The 17,765-nt window shown below is 34.7% G+C and overlaps 2 protein-coding genes across 12 annotated transcripts in view; one reads left to right on the forward strand and one right to left on the reverse strand.

Moving 5' to 3' along the window:
* The window catches only part of SRSF11 (serine and arginine rich splicing factor 11), a 42,727-nt gene extending 39,042 nt beyond the window's left edge, over positions 1-3,685 (forward strand). For 6 of the 9 annotated variants that reach the window (XM_059137331.1, XM_059137336.1, XM_059137332.1 and 3 more), the window contains exons 11-13: positions 1,552-1,668; positions 2,071-2,209; positions 2,315-3,685. In XM_059137331.1, coding sequence (XP_058993314.1) covers positions 1,552-1,668; positions 2,071-2,209; positions 2,315-2,512 — 454 coding nt within the window. In that variant the 3' untranslated portion in view covers positions 2,513-3,685. The remainder of the gene's footprint in view (positions 1-1,551; positions 1,669-2,070; positions 2,210-2,314) is intronic. The other 3 variants (XM_059137337.1, XM_059137333.1, XM_059137334.1) reach the window with 3 other exon arrangements.
* Positions 3,686-8,609: 4,924 nt separating this feature from the next.
* The window catches only part of ANKRD13C (ankyrin repeat domain 13C), a 103,320-nt gene continuing 94,164 nt past the window's right edge, over positions 8,610-17,765 (reverse strand). The window contains exon 13 of one of the 3 annotated variants that reach the window (XM_059137329.1): positions 8,610-10,844. In XM_059137329.1, the coding sequence (XP_058993312.1) occupies positions 10,741-10,844 (104 nt within the window). In that variant the 3' untranslated portion in view covers positions 8,610-10,740. Of the gene's footprint in view, positions 10,872-17,765 lie in introns of all 3 variants that reach the window. The other 2 variants (XM_059137330.1, XM_059137328.1) reach the window with 2 other exon arrangements.

The raw sequence follows: 17,765 nt of genomic DNA on the forward strand, positions 1-17,765 counted from the left end.
ATCCTACTTTAATAATTGGATTATTCTAAGTTAAGGTGTATTCTGTTAAGTTTTAATTATATACTTGCTGTGTTTTCAGTTGTGCTACAGTCTATACAGGGACACAGAAATACAAAACATCTCTTTCATTTAGGGTATTTTGAATTTTGGTTACACAGAGCAGTAGCAAGAAATAGGAGGTGTACAGACTTGACAGACTTAATATTTGATGAATGCAAGACTGTGTGTAATGTTTCTGCCAGGGGAGGTCACAGAGGGCTGGTAAGAGTTAAAGTAAAAGCTTTTTTAAAAAACCAACCAAAAGTGTGGGGTTTCATTTTTTATTATTTCCTTGTGCCTAAATTGTAATAATGGTCATCTTGCAAGTTTTAAAATTTTTGAGAATAGTGACAGAAGCAGAATATTAAAAAAGAAAAAGCCACAATTTTAAGGAAAGGGGAAATGCTATATGCATTTTAAAACTAATTGCTCAAAGCATGGTTGGGGGGGCACCATTTTTTGAAGGGAGTCAGTTTGATCTTAACTGTTAACTACTAACACTACCTGAATTTTTAATTTAATTTAATTTTTAATTAATTAAATTAAATTTAAAATTTTAATTTTTAATTTTATTTTAATAAAAGTAATTTTTTTGGATTTTATTAACAATTGACTTTTATATCATGGCATGTTATCTTATATCTGTTCTGCCACTGTTAAAACTGAGATCTGAAATAATTTGCTTCAGACTGTTTTTCCTTCCTGAATTAGAACTTTTTAAATTTTTTTTCTTAAGATTTTATTTATTCATTTAGGAGTGGGAGTGCAAAAGCACAGGCAGGGGAAGCAGCAGAGGAAGAGGGAGAAGAGGAACTCCCTGGTAAGCGAGCCTCATGCAGGGCTCGATCCCAGGAGCCTAGGATCATGACCTGAGCTGAAGGCAAACAATTAACTCAGTGAGCCACCAAGGGACCCCAGAAGTTCTGTCTTTAAGAATTGCCACAAGTGGGGCGCCTGGGTGGCTCAGTGGATTAAGCCGCTGCCTTCGGCTCAGGTCATGATCTCAGTGTCCTGGGATCGAGCCCCGCATCGGGCTCTTTGCTCAGTGGGGAGCCTGCTTCTCTCTCTCTCTCTGCCTGACTCTCCGCCTACTTGTGATTTCTCTCTCTGTCAAATAAATAAATAAAATCTTAAAAAAAAAATAAATAAAAAAAAAAAAAGAATTGCCACAAGTTAGGGGTTTCTTGAAGGCATGAAAGGAAAATCATATAGTTTGTGAAAGAATTACTCATTTGATTCTTCAGCTCAAAGCAGAATTTGAAAATGGGTCTTTAAGGGGCACCAGCTGGCTTAGTCAGAAGAGTAGGCAATTCTTGATCTCAGTGTTTTGTTCAGGCCCCACACTGGGGGTAGAGATTACTTAAAAATAAAGTCTATAAACAAAATAAAAATGAAAATGGATTTTTAATTATCAGATCCTGTTGTTGAAGTTCCTAGTGGACCTCCTTCAGTAGACACCATCTGCCATGATGTGTCTGCATTTTTTAGATCATACTGTATTTTAAAATCTAGTTTGCACATTTGTGGTTCTAGAGAGAGACGACGACGACGAAGTAGGAGTGGCACAAGATCTCCTAAAAAACCTAGGTCACCTAAAAGAAAATTGTCTCGCTCACCGTCTCCTAGGAGGTAAGAATGTTGGTGGTATGGATCTGTACTTTCTACATTTCAGAAGCTGTCAGTTTTTATTTAAAAAAAACTCTCCTTGGCTTTTTCTTCCTTTTCAAAAATTAAAGTGTGTAAGAATATGCTGATATATTTCCTTTCTGCTTGAGACTGTGTTATTATAAAAAGTGTTTAGGATCAGGCGTTTTAGACCTGTAACCAGTTACAGTCATCTTGCCTGTATCACTAGTGCACAACTTGTATCTGGCGTTTTGAAACAGGTCTTCGTTGTTCTTCATGTCATGTGAATTTGGGTCAAAGTCACCGTCTGAACAAGTTTAAACCTACTGCTACACTTTAAGGGTGAAACTTCTTGAGCGGTTCCTTTAAAGCATCTTTTTTAAGAATATTTTACTGTCATTCTAGACATAAAAAGGAGAAGAAAAAAGATAAAGACAAAGAAAGAAGCCGAGATGAAAGAGAACGATCAACAAGCAAGAAGAAAAAAAGTAAAGATAAGGAAAAGGATCGGGAAAGAAAATCAGAGAGTGATAAAGATGTAAAAGTATGTTTACAAACTAATTTACTTTGATATCTGGGGTAGTGCTGGTAATTTTTAAGAAGCGATTTTTTGGGGAAGACGTTTACTTTTTTATTCTCCTTGGCAAAGCAGGTTACACGGGACTACGATGAAGAGGAACAAGGGTATGACAGCGAGAAAGAGAAAAAAGAGGAGAAGAAGCCAACAGAACCAGGTTCCCCTAAAACAAAAGAATGCTCTGTGGAAAAGGGAACTGGTGATTCACTAAGAGAATCCAAAGTGAATGGGGATGATCATCATGAAGAAGACATGGATATGAGTGACTGAATATTGCCTCTGTGGGAATCCCAACTGTATACATGCATCAGTGTCATTCCTTTGTGTGATTTCTTAATGCTATATTTGTTCATCTCAAACCTAGATGTATACAGCTCTGAGTTATAAATGGTTATAAAGCTCCTGATACTGATATTAGTTATTTACATCCAAAAGCTTTTAGAAAATGATACATGAGTAACCAATTCATGACATGGTGAAATCTGATTGAGTAACCAAGCAGTTTTACTATTCTGGTGCTGCTTCATAACAAAAATGAAAAGCTGCATGCATCTACAGCAGGCATGGATTGTTTATGTTGTATGATCTCCTTTATTAAGTAAGTTCACTTATAGTATTTCTAGAATTTGATTCATTGCCGTAATAGAGCCATGTAGGGAATGCACTGATTGCATGTTAATTGTGGCAGGAATATCCTAAATGTCATTAAAATCCTCCACCATGATGGATCTACTTATGGTCTTGTTTGTTGACATGACAGATTAACATTCTTATAGTTACATCTGAAGATAATCCTTTAAGCCTTGTGGCTAAATTTTTGTGGCTTTTGTTTAACTTTGAAAGGTTATATATGCACTAACCTTTTTTGATGGCTGATTAGGCTTTAATTACAGAAACAAGATTTCAAATGAAACTGTCTTTGGCAGTGAGTAAATAGCATATTTTGAAGTAGAGTTGTATACTTTCTCATAAGGTGTTTGGGAATTTTTTTTCCTGAAATAATTTATTCCACATCTACATCAGTGAAAGCTGCCTATCCTGAGTCCATCTGTAAAAGAAAGTTTTCTCTTGTCCTGATTTTCAATTTTCCATTCTTTTATTAATTTGTTTTAATCTCAGTGTTGGAAAAAGGGGGTAGTGCATTTTAAATTGACCTTCATATGCTTTTAAAATAAGACAAATCTACTTGATAATGTACTTTTTATTTGATCTCAAGTTGTATAAAACCAATAAATTTGTGTTACTGTTACTGCAGTAGTAATCTTATGCACACAGTGATTCATGTTAAATGCAAAGTAGTTAGGCAACTGTTTTCTTAGTTACAGGAGTTTCAAGCTTCACTTTTGTGCAGTATAAACAAAAGTAGGCTACAGTCTGTGCCATGTTGATGTACAGTTTCTGAAATTGTTTTACAAGACTTTGATAATAAAACCCTTAAACTTATGTTCATGTTCCTGTAAAACTGTATTTGTATTTATTTACGCTGTTGAATGTAAGACATTTACCTCATTCATTTTACAAATCAAGACCTTTCCCCTTTCAATCCACATATTTAAATATAGTAGTAAGATGAACTCCATCACTGTAGCAGTTAGTTGCCATCAGAATTGTCAAAGTTGGCTTTATTTCTATCGAAAGCAGTCTTAGTGTAATTTTATTTCTCATATTCTGGGTGTAGGAATGGGGTTGAGTAAAGCCGTGAACTTTAGGACAAATGATCCCACCTATATCTAGTAAATTTCTATTTTCAGTGAAATATAAAAATTTGCCTTTTCTGGAATAGTATAGAAATTGTCGATGGTATGTATCTACTGTACAGTACTAAATAGTATATTTATTCATTTTATGAAATACTCTTGAGTAGTGTTTGAGTGGCTGGCATTATGGGAGGAAATGAGACTTGAACTGTAGCTTTTATGCAAGTTTGAGTTTAATTTTTTTTTTTAACTTTGAAATGCCATATAGAAAAGCAGCATTGTTTTTACAGTTTGTAGTAAGTAGCTTTTTAAAGATTTTATCAAAAGGAATTTTGTCTATAGTGAGTAAGAAGTTCTAGTAACAGTCCTCTATTAATCATTGCACTTTTTTAAACACAAAATTGAACACAAATGACATTTGTTTAAACTTTAAAAAAATTTTTTAGGAGATAAAGTTTGAACCATATGACCCTGCCATTTTTGTAAGTGAAAAACAAGTAATATTGGCAGTTTCACATGGTTAAACCTAATATTAAAGCCTATTCCCTCAATCTCTGAATACAAATATATACTAACTTTAAAAAGCAAGAAATTTTTGGCTTTAAAATAATGTCACTGACTTAAGATGCTAACAGTGAAGGGAATCCACACTTGGGTTATTTTTCAGTGAACATTTTATGCACAAAGGTAGGGTTGTACTGGGACATAAGCCTTTAACACAATCAGTTAAAATCAAGTGAATACTGCCTCCACGCTTGAGTTTTGTTCTGTATTTGGTAGTAAAAATGATAAAAAATAAACGTGGTTTTATTAGAAAAATGTTTGTCCTATTTATTTACTTAAATTCTTCAACAATGAGAAGTAGGCTATATGAGAGTCTGGTTATGAATTATGGCTTCATTTATAGGTAGGATACCTACCTAATGTTTCTTCATTTTCCTATCTAAAATGGGAGTAGCATCCACCTTACCATGTCTTTTGGTCGTTAGAAAAACAATGTAGCCCTGTGCCTGGGTCAGTACATGCTACTTGGCATTTGATCATGGAGCTTTTCAAAAGTATACAATAATTTGGGGAAATGTTTTAGCAGAAACTCTAAGATAGATTGTGCACAGATACAACTTTGAGAAGGTACGTTTTCCTTCTTGTGAAGGTGGATTTTGGATAAGCCTAGTGATTATATACTGTGTGGAGCATAGGAAAATGTTAGGGGCTTGGGGAAAAGAAAATCAAACGACTTCAGTAGAACAGTAAGTTTTCTTAATCTTGGTGTCACTTCTTAGAGTTGAATAAGGTTCTGTTGGTGTCAGGATGGACACCAACTTCTCTAGCAAAACTACCAATTTCTCCAGTTGGGCACTAGGTTGTATACTTAGGGGGCCATGCTGTTTGAAGATTGGTAGACATCTTTCAAACTGTAATTGAAATTGTAACTTTGGTCTCTAAGCTAATGAATTTCATCCATGTTCTATATAAATTCTCTGTAATCAAGTACATTTGCTTGTATTTATTTTAGCTAAATATGAATGTAGCAGAAATGCTACTGGTATTTTTAAGAGCATCCAGAATATGTCTATTATTAAGGCTTTACTATCAGAAGCACCATTCTAAATGAGACCAATCTGGAGTTGCAGATTGAGTCTGTTTTACTTAGTTTTATTATTTTTGTTGCTGTTTTCATTTTATAATGTCAAAGTCTATATGCAATGCATTCAGACATTCTTCAAAATAACTCAGGGGTAAACCATGCTAATTTACCAGTGGGAATTTTGTAAGAATATACAAAGTGTATAGTAGATATAACTGGTAAAGAATTCACAGAGAAAGGATCTGACAGAACTAATTTGTTTATAATGATGTCCTTAGACAAATCAGGGAAGTGACATGTTCCCATTCTTTTCAAAAGTTATCACCGTGTAAGGTTTTTTTTTTCTCCCCAGTGCACTGTCACTAATATGTTTCATGTCTTTTTGGTTTTTTTTTAAAGAAAGCTATTTAGATGATGTAGGATTTGTGCATAGAAATTAAAAGTCCAGGGTCACATCTGGAATGTTCCAAATAATGGTTAATATCACTTTCCAGTTATCTCAGGATATAATTTTATTGATAAACCAAATGTAAAAACTGCCTTTTTTTCATTACCAAATGTAAAAACTGCCTTTTTGCATTCACTGTGTAACAGTTAAAATTTGCTTACTTAAATAAGTTTTGGAAGACAAGCACCATGTAGGTTAAAAATGTTTTTCTTACAAGTGTTCAAAGGAGCAGAATCACTAGAAATAACCTTTATTAAGAGGTTTGGCCATAACTGTGGGGGCTGCTTAGTCTCAAAGTTGCTTTGTATCTGATGCTAGAGATTAAAGCCCGCAGGCAGTCTACAAAAGAAGATGGATAGTTGGAGGAGTAAGAATAGATGGAACCACAAACAAGAGCCAGAGCCCACAAGGATGGGCTGAAACTTGAGTCAGGTCTTGTTTTCTTCTGACCTCAGTGGCAGGGGTGTCCTAAGGAAGCCAGGACCCTTCCTCGTGAAGGTAAACACCAACTGGCACATAAGTCTGAGAAGCTAAGGGAGGATCTAGGGGAAGGTGAGGCAGTTGTAAGCCCTGCTACCACTTCATCATCCCACAGGGGTCAGCAGAGAAGCCACAATGTGTATAAACTACAAAATTTCTGCTTCCCTTCTGCCCTACAGAATTCCAGTGCTACCCACACTCATTATTTAAAACACCTCAGCCAGTTGTCGTTGGACACCATTATGACCGAGAACTCTCTGGGATATACAGATAATATAAGTGGTGGGTTTATTATTTTGTTTTTATATTACACAAAGTTTTAACTCCAGGCTAGTCATTTACACCAGCAAAACACAAATGCAGGAATGATTGTCAAGTGCCTTCCTTTAAAACACTTAGGAGATTTTGCTTCAGTATTTATAGGTCCTATGGCAAATGTGAAATTGTAATTCTGCATACCATAGGTGCCACTGTGGCTTAAAGTACTATTGTAAACTGAGCTATAAAAGTTTCAAAATTTCATCACTGGCTACTATAAGGATGGTCATATGATCTGAAAAATATATTAATACTTGAGATGTGGCCTAGGACACCTATTGCCCCAGATTTCTGACAACAAAATGCTTTGCAAGGATTATTTTTGCTAACTGATAGTATACAAATGATGGGCTTTTAGCAAGTTTAATTTTGCTGACTTTACAAGTGATTTAACTCTCTATGATATTACCTCTGGGGTGAGTTTCACTGTCATCTTTGAAACTCCCCATAGTTTGAAATATAGCAACTTTGGTAAGGATGCATTTTGTTAATTTTGCAAAACATGGTTAAGGTACTTTTTGCTAGAGTTAACAGCAGAGAAATACTGTGCTCCATGCTATTCAATAATTCTCTCTCAATTTTAAAGACTAGAATACTAGTAGCAGGACTTCAAATCCACCTAGTTTTCTACTAGAAATTTTTCTGAACCATGTTATTTGCCAATTAAAAAGAAAGCAGCAGGAAGCATTCCTTAATTCAGTATATCCTGAAAATAATTACTTCCCTTTTGTAGACTCGAAACAGGATCTTCACCCTAGAATTACTGAGAACTGGGGAGAAGGCTCACTAAACAACCATTTATCATCATCCCCTCAGGTGTGAATAAACAATTTACATTATCACCAGGAAAAACCATCTTTATGTCAGTGGGGCTCAACACCAGTCCTAAGCAGGAGAAAGAAACAATAGCTGACACTTGAACAACATGGGTTTGAACTGTGCAGCTCCGCTGACATGCAGATTTTTCTGATACACTACATACAGTACTGTAAATGTGTTTTCTTTTATGATTCTCTTAACATTTTTCTCTATTGTAAAAATATATAATACATATAATGCACAAAATGTGTTGAATAATTTTATCAATAAGGCTTCCAGTCAATAGTAGGCTATTAGTAGTTAAGTCTGGGGGAAATCAAAAGTTACATGGATTCCTGACTGTGCATCGCACCTCTAGCCCCTGTGTTGTTCAAGGGTCAACTATACATGGCTTTTCAGCTTCTGTTGGATGTCAGCTTCTCTGAAATGTGTTAATTTCCAGACAATCATATGTACCTGTACTCAAAGTCATCACAGCATCTGCTTTATGTGCCCCTTTTACAAAATCTGACAATTCACTGTATATGAATACTACAGACAGAGGCAAATTGTCTCTAGGGAAAAATTTTCTCAAAGATAAGTACTAGTGGCAAGAATACTGAGCACTTCTGAAGGACCACTGAAGGTGACCATTTTATAGTCTCCCAAGTTTGAATAGTTTCTTCAATCACAAATGGACTTCTACAAAATCTAAATTTTCATGTGCAATTATCAAAATACATTGTTTTGATCTACTTACCATTTTATAGTCTCCCAAGTTTGAATAGTTTCTTCAATCACAAATGGACTTCTACAAAATCTAAATTTTCATGTGCAATTATCAAAATACATTGTTTTGATCTACTTACCATTTTATAGTCTCCCAAGTTTGAATAGTTTCTTCAATCACAAATGGACTTCTACAAAATCTAAATTTTCATGTGCAATTATCAAAATACATTGTTTTGATGTACTTACATGAAATATGGCATACATAGAGCTTTATCAATTGGATTAAAAGGCACATTTTGAAAAGTCTAATATTGTGAAAAGTTTATTTGCATTAATTAACACCTTGTTTTCACCATCGTAAGAGATACATTTGCTTTTCTTTGTGATCAGATAAAAGACATTTTGGAATGGATAATCTACTATTCTTTATGAAAGAAAAAGATAAGAGTTAAAAAGAAAACCCAAGTGCAAAAGTTTTCAGCAGTCTTCCTACCTCCAGTGTACCCCAGCAAAATATTCACAGTTTTTACGAAATTGATAAATCACAAGCTGCAATTTACCATGTTTCTTCTCCACTAAGTTGTCTGTACGTGTGAAAAAAATCTGCGGTATATTCCTGAAGTATACCATATTCCCACAAAGTCAGGGAGCCTACAAGCAACAGTGATTACTACCCTTCAGTGTCTCACACTTCAAATAATCATAGACAGGATAATTCAATCTCCAAGTCACTTATCAATAAGCATTCCCAAAATAATAGGGATCAACTTCTATTCAATAAACCTAATCTGGGTTTACCAACTCTTTCCACAAAATTCAACAGACCCACATACGGTAGTAATTGGTCTTTGAATTTTTAACTATGATTACTTCATTATAAAATGTATTTAATAAAATGTCAACATATGCAATGTAGTATGTTTCAGCATGGAAGATGCAGCTTTAAAGATGTTTATTATAAAATTTTCTTATGGTTGATGCTTTGGATTTTTAAATAAATCCTCTCTTCATTAAAAGTCTCTAAATTCATTCAAATGATTTAAAATCCTGGAAAAAGTTTAAACTATTGGTCACTCTACAAAATTTGACAGATGCATTCTGACACATTTATCAGAATACATTTAAAAAACATTTCTTTAGCTAAGCTCTTTAAATACAACATAACATTTTGTGACTGTTATACATTACTCTTCCTAATTTATTTTCAGTCTTGGACCTTCAAACCATCTTGGAATTAATATGAAAAATTTTAAATGCAAAAATGAGTAATGCATGATTTCACTTTGGAGATTAAAATCAATAAATATTTTCTTATGACTTAAAAAAATAAACAGTAGGAATTGTCAATCCTGTGTATATTTCTGGAATTTAGCTTGTAACAAATATATTCTGTTAGCATATAAAATGTTTTTACCTTATTTTGAAAGCATTAAATATGTAGGGATGTCCAAAATATGTGGGTTGTTTTTTTAAAACTGACATGAATGCATCCATATTCCATTAAAATCAAACAAAATAATCAGAATGATTTGCACTTATTAGGAAGCAAGTCTAAAAATTTGGAGTTATTTTTTAAAGTGCTGAGATTTGGAAGAGGAATATCTTTAAGCATGCTAGCCATACTTTATCGTGAACACAAAAAGGGCTTTTAAACTCAAGTTTAGAAAAAAAAATAGAGGTCCTATGAAAGGAAGATTAGTAACAAACATTTTCCAGTGAAGAAAGAATTCAGGTAAAAACAAATAGCACCACAATGAATTGCACTAAGGTGCTAAAGGAGGTACCTTATTCCCTGCAGAGTGAACGCTCCTTCTGAAATGTATTGCAACATATAAATGCAACTGTTTAATGGTTACCATTTGGTTCATTCATCTACAGAAAACTGCATTCCTTCTAGTTCATTATATTGAACAAACATTCAAATTACTGAACTATACATAATGTTACATAGTTTACATTTTATGAAAACAAAGCTGGAAGGAATATTTGTAAATGTCACCTTGAATATAAGATGACAAGTTTAAAAGGGCTTCACATCTCTTAAGACATTTATGTTAATGGTCCAGAAGTGTTTTAGATATAGATATAGATATAGATATATTTATATGCATATATATTTCAACAAGAAGTGTAAAAATTTTTAAAAACAAATCACAGCACTTATAGCTGTTTTACATAAGAAGTACGCAGGGTCATTAAGGTGTCAAACTATTACACTTATAATATGTATATTTTTAAAAAGACTGAAAATGGCACATCAGGAAACTTGCTGAAATTCTTTTTAAAGGCCCGTTTCATAATATCATATTACTGATGTGTTGATTCAATGTAATTCCCTTTTCTTCTCAGAACATTTGTCCCTTCTGTTTGGATTCACTTCTGGGGTCTCTGTATTCTCTTACTTTCCTTGGTTAGATGACATCACTTTCCATGTCAGTTAAAGATCAGGAAAACGGCTTGGGTCTTCCTTATAGTCATCAGGTATAGTAAAGATGGAGCCATCAAATTCATCATATCGAAACTCCTGAAAAGTCACAGTGGCTGTGATCGTAGGAAACACAGGAATATCTAGAGATGAAAATCAATAATAATACTGTAAAATAAAATGCTTATCTATTTACAGATTATAAATACTATTAGAGAAAGCCATATTCCTTAAAATGTAAAAAAGTATTATTGAAGGACCTGACAGATCCTAATATATGCCCAATAGTGAGTGTATCTGTTTTGGAGAAGGGTTTTTTATTGGTGAGGAGAGAAAGACATCAAGGCATCAAGAATCACATCAAAAACACAAGTTCCCACTGCTTCCCAATCTTAAAACTATAATGCCAGATTCCATCAGGGTTTCTTATCTATTTCTTGGGGCAGAGACACATACATTTGTACTTTTTGCATTCTGGCATCCTTTTTATTCATGTTATAGCATACATACCGTTCTGAATCTGAGCTAATTTATTTTCATCCTAATACAAAAGAAACACATTAATCCCTCTTGTTTTAAAATATGAAATACAATCCATCACTTAAATATATGTGATAAAAAGTCTCATCAGAATTGGAGTAATATACCAACACAGCCTAACATTTTTTTTATATAAAATATATTTCGCACTGAAATTACAGTGAAATCCAACATTAAAAATGGTCAAATACATTAATTACTCTCCTTAGTTTTATCCCTAATATGAGCTTTTAGAAAGGGTTCTGTTTCCTATAAATCATTTAATTCATGGTCTTCAGGGATTTCACCTACAAAATAAACTCTAAAGCTTCCTTTAAAACCCTGAAATGAGGGGTGTCTGGGTGGCTCAGTGGGTTAAGCCGCTGCCTTCGGCTCAGGTCATGATCTCAGGGTCCTGGGATCGAGCCCTACATCGGGCTCTCTGCTCAGCGGGAAGCCTGTTTCCTCCCTCTCTCTCTGCCTGCCTCTCTGTCTACTTGTGATCACTGTCAGTCAAATAAATAAATAAAATCTTAAAAAAAAAAAAAAGATAAATGAATAAATAAATAAATAAAATCTTAAAAAAAAAAAAAAAACAAAAACAAACAAACAAAAAAAAACCCTGAAATGATCTATGAAGCTAAGGTGAGTATATGTCTAGAATAACAGCGAAGAGTAAATTGTTTCAAGGCTACTATTTTACTGAAGAATAATATTCTTCTGAAAAAAACAAAAAAACGAAACAAAACAAAAACAAAAATCTACAAAAAGATTACCAAGTTTCCCTGGTGGGTGGTGGTGATCCATGTGTGTATATTAGTTACAAATGCTGTCCTAACTCAGGGGTCAGCAAAGTAAGGCCCACTGCCTGACCTGTTTCCGTGTCTATGAACTAAAAAAAGATTTTACATTTTTTAATGGTTAAAAAAATACACAAAAAACAGTACTTCAGGCTAATAAAATTATATGAAGTTCAAAATCCAGTGTCCCTAAATAAAGTTTATTAGAACACAGGATGCTATTCATTTACTTATTGTCTATGGCAGCTTTAGTTTTCCAACAAGAATTAAGTAGTTGTGACAGAAACCATATGGCCCGCAAAGCCTCAAATATTTACTACTCTTCAGAAAGTTAATGATCCCTTTTAGGCACTGGAAACAAGGGAACAAAACAAGTGAACAAGGGGGAAAAAAAATCATGCATTTATGGAGATTATACTCTGGTTGGGAGACATAGTAAGTAAGTAAAAAGTATCTGTGACTAAAGATAAAAGTAAAGCATGGTAGGCTGAAAGGAGTCTCAGTGCTGGAGTCAGAGCTCTTGAACAGGATAGTCTTAAGATAACCTCGATAAAGTGACCTTTCAGCAAAGACAGTATGAACCATACAGTTGTCTACAGCAAAAAAAAAAAAAAAAATCCCAAGTAGAAGGAACAAGTACAAACACCCTAAAAAAGAAAGTGTCTGGCGTATACTGGGAACAGCTAAGAGACCAGTGTGACTAACAGCTGAGTGAAGGGAAGACGAACAGGAGGAGGGCATCAGGGGGGAAACAGAAACCCAGATCAAATGGGGCTTACATCCAAAAGTAACTGGCTACTTATTCTCTGGATGAAATGGAAAACTGATGGAAGGCTATGAGCAGAGTAGTAACATGCTTTGGCTTAAGTTTTCACAGCTGTAATGAGAATATAACGGAGGCTGCCCAGAGTAAGGTACCATGGAGGCTGCTCCAGAGGAGCAGCAGACAGGCAGAAAGAAAATGGAGAGAGAACTCTATCGAAGAAGTCAGAGGAAACCTGAAGAAAAACTATCATTCACTGGGACAAGGACTCTAGAGAAAACAGTCAAATCTTGGTGAGATTAAGAACGATAACAGAAAAGTATCCGGTAGAGTTAACAATATGAATATCAACAATAAACACAGAGTGGAACTGATCAAGGGAATGTGCAAGGAGCAGCTGGGCTGTTTCTAGTTTGGGGCTATTACAAATGAATTCGACATCTGAACAAACATTTGGTGTTGTCACATGTTTTATTTTGGCCATTCTGTTAGGTGTGTAAATTGATAATGTGATTTTAATTTGCATTTCCCTAATGGTTAATAAAGTGAACATGAACAAAGTGTTCATGTGCTTATTTTTCCATTTATATATCCTATTTGGTGAAATGTCTGTGTCTTCTGCCCTTTTCTAATGGGCCTGTTCATTCTGTCACTGATGAGTTTTAAAAGTTCTTATGTTTTCTTTAATTGGGTCTTTCACAGAGCAGTCTTCACTTTTGATGAAGTCCAATTCATTGATTTTTTTTTTTATATACATCTTGTGTATCCTGTGAAGTCTAAGAACGCTTTGCTTAAACCTATATCCGCCCCTAATGCTTTCTGTTTATTTCCTAAAAGTTTTACAGTTTTATATTTTACATTTAAATTCAAGTCTATGATCCATTTTCATTTAATTTCTATATAAACTGCAGGACTTAGGTAGAGGTTCCTTGTTTTGCTTTTTGATGTCCAATTATGCCAGCATCATTTGTTGAACAGGCTATCTTTCCTCCTTGAACTGTTAATGTATCTTTATAAAAAAACAGTTCTACAGATTTGTGAGGGTCTATCTCTGGATTCTCTGTTCTGTTATGTTAATTTATACATTCATCCCTCAGCCTATAACACACAGTCCTGAACACTGTAGCCATATAATAAATACTGAAACAGAGTAGACTACTCACATTTTCTTCTTCTTTTTTTTTTTTTAAGATTTTATTTACTTATTTGACAGACAGAGGTAGGCAGAGAGGCAGGCAGAGAGAGAGGGGGAAGGAGGCTCCCTGCTGAGCAGAGAGCCCAATGTGGGGCTCGATCCCAGAACCCTGAGATCATGACCTGAACAGAAGGCAGAGGCTTAACACACTGAGCCACCAAGGTGCTCCATTATTCTTCTTTTTCAGATTTGTTTTGGCTATTGTTGTGGGTTGAATTCTCTCCCCTCCAAAGAAATATATGTTCTAGTCCTAACTTCTAGTACTTCAGAATGTGACTTTTTTTGCAGATAGGGTCTGTAATTTACAGAAGTAATCAAGTTAAAAGTCATTATAGTCGTTCCTAATCCAATGGCCAGTGTCCTTACAAAATGTGAAAATTTGGAGGCATACAGCAAGAACTCCATGTGAAGATGAAAGCAAAGACTGGGTGATTCTTCTATAAGCCAAGGAAAATCACCAGAAGCTAGGGGAGGGGCACCTGGGTGGCTAGGCTCAGGTCATGATCCCAAGGTTCTGGCATGAGCCTGCTTCTCCCTCCCCCACTCCCTCTGTGTTTCTGCTCGCGCGCGCTCTCTCTCTCTCTCTCTCTCTCTCTCTCTTGCTCCGTCATATTAATAAATAAAACCTTAAAAAAAAAAAAAAAAAAAGGCAGCTAGGGGAGAGGCATGGATAGCCCCGGAAGGCTATGAGAAAGCTCAGAAAATAAAATTCTGTTGTTTAAGCCACTCAGTTTGTGGTATTCTGTTATGGCAGCCCAAAAAACTAATACAGATATTCTAGAGTCTTTGCCTTCCCATGTAAATTTTAAAATAATCTTGTCTATATCTACAAAAAAAATATTATTGGGATTCTGACAAGAATTGTATTAAACCTGCATAGCAATTTAACATCTTTCATCTTAACATCTTTGAATTTTCTAATTCATGAGCACAGTGTATCTCTCCATTCGTTTAGCTCTTCCTTTAATTTCTTTCATTAGTGTTATATAATTTTCAACATACAAATAATATACATGTTTAGGTAAAATCATGCCTAAGTATTTTTTAGCAATTGTAAAGGGTACTTAATATTTAAATTTTGGTGTCTACGTGTTCAATATTAGTATACAGAAATACTACTGATTCTTATACATTTAATGTGTATCCTGCCATCTTGCAGAACTCATTAATTCTAGTTTGTGGTAGAAATGTTGGGATTTCTACTTATAGAGTCATGTCTCTCTTGCAAACAGAGAAGGTTTTCTTTCTGCTCTGAATGACTTTTTCTGCCCCCTTTCATTCCTTATTGTGCTTATTATCCTTTTGATTTTTTTTTAAGATTTTATTTATTTATTTGACAGACGGAGATCACAGAGAAGCAGGCAGAGAGAGAAGGAAGCAGGCTCCCTGCTGAGCAGAGAGCCCAATGTGGAGCTCGATCCCAGAACCCCGGGATCATGACCTGAGCCAAAGGCAGAGGCTTTAACCCACTGAGACACCCAGGCGCCCTATCCTTCTGATTTCTGCAGGACCTGTAGTGCTATCCCATTTCATTCCTTTTATTGATAATTTGTGTTTTCTCCCTTTTTTTTTTTATCAGTCTTGCTGCAAATCTGTTGATTTTATGAATCTTTTCAAAGAAGCAGCTCTTTCCTTCATTGGCGTTCTAGATTTGTTTTGTTTTCCCTTTCCCTGATTTCTACTCTGTTATTTTCTTCTTTCTGTTGGTTTTAGATTTATTTTGCTCTTCTTTCTCTCTCTACTATTGTCCAGTATGATTCTATTATGATTAATTTTTCACTCTATTACAATTATTGAGGTTTGTTTTATGGACCAGGATATGGCATATCTTTGTATATCTTCCATGCGTACTTGAAAAGAATGTGTATTTAGTTAATGTTGGGTAAATGCCAATTAAGTACTTTTGTTTATGGTGTTGTAGAGATATTCTATATCCTTGCTGATTTTGTCTAGTTGTTACATCAACTGTTTAGGGAAGAAGGGTGATGAAGTCTCCAATTATAATTGTAGATCTATTTTCTTTTCATTTCTTTGGGTTTTTGTTTTACCTATCTTGTAGCTCTATTGTTTGGTGAACATACATTTAGAATTACTATTCCTCATGAACGAATCCTTTTATCAGTTATATCCTTATCTGTCTCTGGTAATTTTTTTTCTTTTTTGCTCTGCAATCTACTTTATCTAACATTAAGAGACGTAGTCCTAGGGTACCTGGGTAGCTCAGTGGGTTAAAGTCTCTGCCTTCAGCTCAAGTCATGATCCCAAGGTCCTGGGGTCGGGCTCTCTGCTCAGCACAAAGCCTACTTCGTCCTTTCTATCTGCCTCCTACTCTGCCTACTTGTGATCTCTGTCACATAAATAAATAAAAAAATTTTTAAAAAGGTAGTCCTGTTATCCTTTGATTAATGTTAATATGAAACATTTTCTTCCATCCTTTCGCTTCAAACTTCCTATATCGTATTTGAAGGCAGTTCCTTAAAGAGAACATAGATAGTTCATGTTTTTTTGTTTTTTGTTTTTGTTTTTTTTTTAAAGATTTTATTTATTTGACAGAGAGAGAGAAATCACAAGTAGGCAGAGAGGCAGGCAGAGAGAGAGAGAGGGGAGAAAGCAGGTTCCATGCAGAGCAGAGATCCCGATGTGGGGCTTGATCCCAGGACCCCGGGATCATGACCTGAGCCGAAGGCAGAGGCTTTAACCCCCTGAGCCACCCAGGAGCCCCTAGTTCATGTTTTTTAATCTCTTTTGTCAATCTCTTTTAAATAGTCTATTTATACTACATACATTTAATGGAATTATTTACATATTAAGGCTTAAGTCTGACATTTTATTTTCTTATTTGTTGTCTCTGTTTTTCATTTCTTTGTTTCCTTTTCTTATCTTTCTATAGGTTACTTGACTATTTTACAATTTCATTTTCATTTCATTTATCTATAGTGTTTTTGAATATATTTCTTTGTATAGCTTCTTTAGCTATATATATGTGTGTGTGTGTGTGTGTGTGTATAAAACTTATAGCCATCTAATGCCATCATTTTAGCAGTTCAAGTGAAGTAGAAAAACACTGTCTCCCTTCACCTTCTACCCTTTACAAAAAAAAAAAAAAAAAAAGGAAATAGAAAGTAACAACGGAGATAGATATAAAACTACACTTTCAAGTAACCTGGTTATGAAAACAAAGATTAAAGGCAACTGCTGGACAGGGAAGAGTAAAAGGGGTTATTTTACTTAGTTGGTTGAATTTTTAAGGGAGAAATACCTGAACAAAGCCTAACAGCTAAGAGAGAAGCAGCAGCAGAGAAGGGAGTTTGATGATAAAAGAAAAATATGTGGAGACTGATAGAACAAGGTTTTTAAAAGAGATGGGATAACAGATCCATAGTACAAATCAAGAGATCATTCAAGTTAAGAAGAGAAGTACCACTTCCACTGAGATAGGAAATATAAAGAAAAAGATGAGACTTGGGACAAGAAAGTCTATATGGAGGACTGGGAGTAACAGGGAGGTCTGATTTCTGATGGTCTTTTTTTGTAACTAAGGAAGCAAAAATCATCTGCTTGGACGTGTAACGAAGTGGTGGGAGAAGCTGGGGACTGGTAAAAGAGGTTCAAATTGAGCCTTTGAACAGAATGGAAGAAGCAAAAAGACAAAAGATCATTCATAATTAGCATTTAAAGCTCTGGCTGATTTTGCAAACACAATTACCTTAACAACAATTTCCAAATTTTTGTAATTTTCCTTTCAATTGGATTTTCTAGG

The sequence above is a fragment of the Mustela lutreola genome, chromosome 10 (genome assembly GCF_030435805.1).
Source record: "Mustela lutreola isolate mMusLut2 chromosome 10, mMusLut2.pri, whole genome shotgun sequence".
Lineage (NCBI taxonomy): Eukaryota > Metazoa > Chordata > Mammalia > Carnivora > Mustelidae > Mustela > Mustela lutreola.